Genomic DNA, 3,700 nt, shown 5'->3' with positions numbered 1-3,700 from the left:
GTACACACAGTGTGTGTGTGTATGTGTGTGTGTACACACAGTGTGTGTGTGTGTATATATATAGTGTGTGTGTGTATATATATAGTGTGTGTGTGTGTATACATAGTGTGTGTGTGTGTATACAGTGTGTGTGTGTGTATACAGTGTGTGTGTGTGTGTGTGTGTGTGTGTGTATACACTGTGTATGTGTGTATACACACAGTGTGTGTGTGTGTGCATACACAGTGTGTGTGTGTGTGCATACACAGTGTGTGTGTGTGTGTGCATACACACTGTCTGTGTGTGTGTGTGCATACACACAGTGTGTGTGTGTGTGTGTACACACAGTGTGTGTGTGTGTGTGTGTGTATACACAGTGTGTGTGTGTGTGTACACACAGTGTGTGTGTGTATACACACACTGTGTGTACGTGTGTGTGTGTATACACAGTGTGTGTAAGTGTGTGTGTGTATACATAGTGTGTGTACATGTGTGTGTATGCAGTGTGTGTACGTGTGTGTGTGTGTATGCACAGTGTGTGTACGTGTATGCACAGTGTGTGTACGTGTGTGTGTGTGTGTATGCACAGTGTGTGTACGTGTGTGTGTGTGTGTGTGTATGCACAGTGTGTGTACGTGTGTGTGTGTGTGTGTGTATGCACAGTGTGTGTACGTGTGTGTGTGTGTGTGTGTATGCACAGTGTGTGTACGTGTGTGTGTGTGTGTGTGTGTGTGTGTGTGTATACACAGTGTGTGTACAATCATCACTGAAAAGATAAAGAAAAACAGGAAATGTAGAGAGGTTGTAAAACACAAGAGCAGGATCTGCTGGCGTTGTTCGGGTGGGGACCATCTCTCTGAACAGTTGTGCCTTTTGCGGACTAGCTGAGGTAATGGGGCTGAAAGTTTCAGAAGTACGAAAACAATAAAACTTGAAGCGTCGAGTCCCCACCCAAAGTGCTCAACCTGCCTGCTCTCGCTCTCAGATGCCGCTGAACATCCTGTGTTTTCTGAGGTTTTTTTCAGAAGGCCCCCAACGTGTGCCGTTTCATTTCAATCTCACCGTTATTTAATCCTCAGCTCCTGCAGCTTTCAGCGGTAACCGACAACACACAAGCTGTCCCTTTCGTTTAAAATCATTCACACCCAAAGGTTACTGGCATGGAATCGGCCAACTTAAACCAGCATCTAGTTAGCAGCTCTCAATCAAAAACAACAGCTTGCATTTATATAGCGCCTTTAACGTTGTAAAACGTCCCGAGGCGCTTCACAGAAGTGTGACCAGACATAATTTGACAACGAGCCACATAAGATGATATTAGGACAGGTGACCAAAAACTTGGACAAAGAGGTAGGTATTAAGCAGCGACTTAAAAGGAGGAGAGTTTAGGAAGGGAATTCCAGAGCTTGGGGCTCAGGCAGCTGAAGGCACGGCCACCAACAATGGAGTAATGAAAATCGTGGATCCACAAGAGACCAGAATTGGAGGAACGCAGACATCTCGGAGGGTTGTGGGGCTGGGGGAGATTAGAGAGATATCTTTACATCTCTGGCCTGTGCCTAGGTGACTATGGAATATGTTTGCCAAGTAGAGCTGTTTCCCCCCCCCCCTCCCCCACCTACCATCAAAGGATAGAGTGTCACATTGGCACAGATTTGAATAAACTCATCAACCTACATTTTTAAGTTCACACAAGGCAGATAGGTTGGTATTGGGAAAGCATGTTGGCATGGGGAATTAACTGGAAAATTACCAATATTATTAATCCCCCCCCCCCTCCGCACACTCCCACTCCCAACAACGGGTGGGTGGGAGTCGAGTACTAACCACCAACCTCACTCAATCACCCTAATTCTTCTTCGCAAAGCAGCCTGCCCACATAAAGATAAAAAAATTATTATGCCAACCCAAACTCACAACCCTGAGTTAGGGATTGAATTCCAAATTAAATCAAATTCTCTTTTGAATGTGTGAAAAGCAAAAGAAAAATCATCACTGTCCACAAGAGGTGCTAATGGACTCAAGAAGGGTCCCTTTAAGAAAGTTTAAACCTCCCCCCTCCTCTCTCAGTCTCTAAACCCAAAGACAACAGTATCTGGAGTCGGCTCAAAAGTAATGTTTTTTTTTAAATAAACTTATTTTTTTTAAAGGAAGTGAATTTGAAACTTGTTTTTAAGCTTTGTTGAACTTCACTCTACAAATCGGAGCTCCTCCCTCCGGCCCAAATCCCCAAACAAAACTTTTCTCAAAGTTTTTCCAAACTTTTTGTTGTTGTTGGTTCCGCCTGTGCTGTTGTCTCTCTGTCCCACCACTCACTCACTCACTCACTCACACTCAGACAGTTACCTGGATGAACTGGATGGTGAGCGCACTCTTGCCCACTCCCCCACCTCCCACCACCACCAACTTGTACTTCTCCTGGGGGCCGGCGTCTTTGCTGTTCATCGTCCCGGGCACTGGAGCGGAGTGTCAATGAGGAAGCGCAGGGTGCTGGGCTCAAGCTCGCTCAGCGGCGGCCCCTCGCCACATGCAAATGTATGCTAATACTTGTATGAATATTAATCGCCTCCCAAACCTCGTTCAATTTCAACCCCAGGCACTTCCCTTATTTGGTGAGCTTCTCCTCAAGACGCCCTGCCCCAGACTGCCAGGCTCCTGCTGGGTCCTAAAGCTACCCCATCTACCATGAAGATCCCATCAAATATGTTCCTTTCTCTCTCCTGAGGGTGCTGGCTCTTGCAGGGGTCCAACTCTAGACTCTCAGTCGTGTCAGCTGTGGCTCAGTGGGTAGCACATACGCCTCTGAGTCTAGAAGATTTATGGGTTCAAGTCCCACACCAGGAACTTGAGCACATAAATCTAGGCTGACACTCCAGCACAGTGCTGAGGGAGTGCCGCACTGTCTGAGGTGCAGTACTGAGGGAGCTCAGCACTGTCGGAGGGGTAGTGCTGAGGGAGTGCAGCGCTGTCAGAGGGGCAGTACTGAGGGAGCGCCACACTGTTGGAGGGGCAGTACTGAGGGAGTGCCACACTGTCGGAGGTGCAATGCTGAGGGAGCACTGCACTGTCAGAGGTGTCGTCTTGCAGATGAGACGTTAAACCGAGGCCCCGTTTGCCCTCTCAGGTGGATGTAAAAGATTCCAGGGAACTATTTCGAAGAAGAGCAGGGGAGTTATCCACCGTGTCCTGGCAAAATTTATCCCTCAATCAACATCACAAAAACAGATTATCTGGTCATTGTGACATTGCTGTGTGTGGGAGCTTGCTGTGCGCAAAATGGCTTGGACGTGAAGTGCATTGGGACATCACGAGCTCATAAAAGGCGCTATATAAATGCAAGTCCTTTCTTCTTTCTCTCGCACAAGTGTCCAATCTGCATGGGGAATGAGCCTTGACAGTGAGTCCTGACAACCTATTCAACTGTGGCAGGCATTGCATGCGAGCACTGACCTGACATCCGCAGGCACACACTTTCAAATTGGGGAGGGGACCGAACTGGATCATGATCAGGATTAGCAAGAACAGACTCGGATATCTTTAAATTTGTTTGCCTGATGGGTACTGCGATTGGATAATCTAACTCAAGTCATCCTATTCCTTGAAGCACCAGTAAACAGATAGAACATGTAGCTTGTTAAAATTAATTTTAATGAAACAGTCCAGCTTATTCACTGGAGACAGTTCATCGCTGTATTGCTTAGGCAATCAAATCTACCACCAA

At 46.9% G+C, this 3,700-nt stretch overlaps 1 protein-coding gene across 1 annotated transcript in view; it reads right to left on the bottom strand.

Annotated features, from left to right (window-relative positions):
* The window catches only part of LOC139230069 (ras-related protein R-Ras2-like), a 60,571-nt gene extending 58,071 nt beyond the window's left edge, over window positions 1-2,500 (bottom strand). The window contains exon 1 of the mRNA XM_070861860.1: window positions 2,326-2,500. Coding sequence (XP_070717961.1) covers window positions 2,326-2,424 — 99 coding nt within the window. The 5' untranslated portion in view covers window positions 2,425-2,500. The remainder of the gene's footprint in view (window positions 1-2,325) is intronic.
* Window positions 2,501-3,700: the final 1,200 nt, after the last annotated feature.

This window comes from Pristiophorus japonicus, chromosome 19 (genome assembly GCF_044704955.1).
Source record: "Pristiophorus japonicus isolate sPriJap1 chromosome 19, sPriJap1.hap1, whole genome shotgun sequence".
Lineage (NCBI taxonomy): Eukaryota > Metazoa > Chordata > Chondrichthyes > Pristiophoridae > Pristiophorus > Pristiophorus japonicus.
This window is presented reverse-complemented; position numbering and strand designations above follow the sequence as displayed.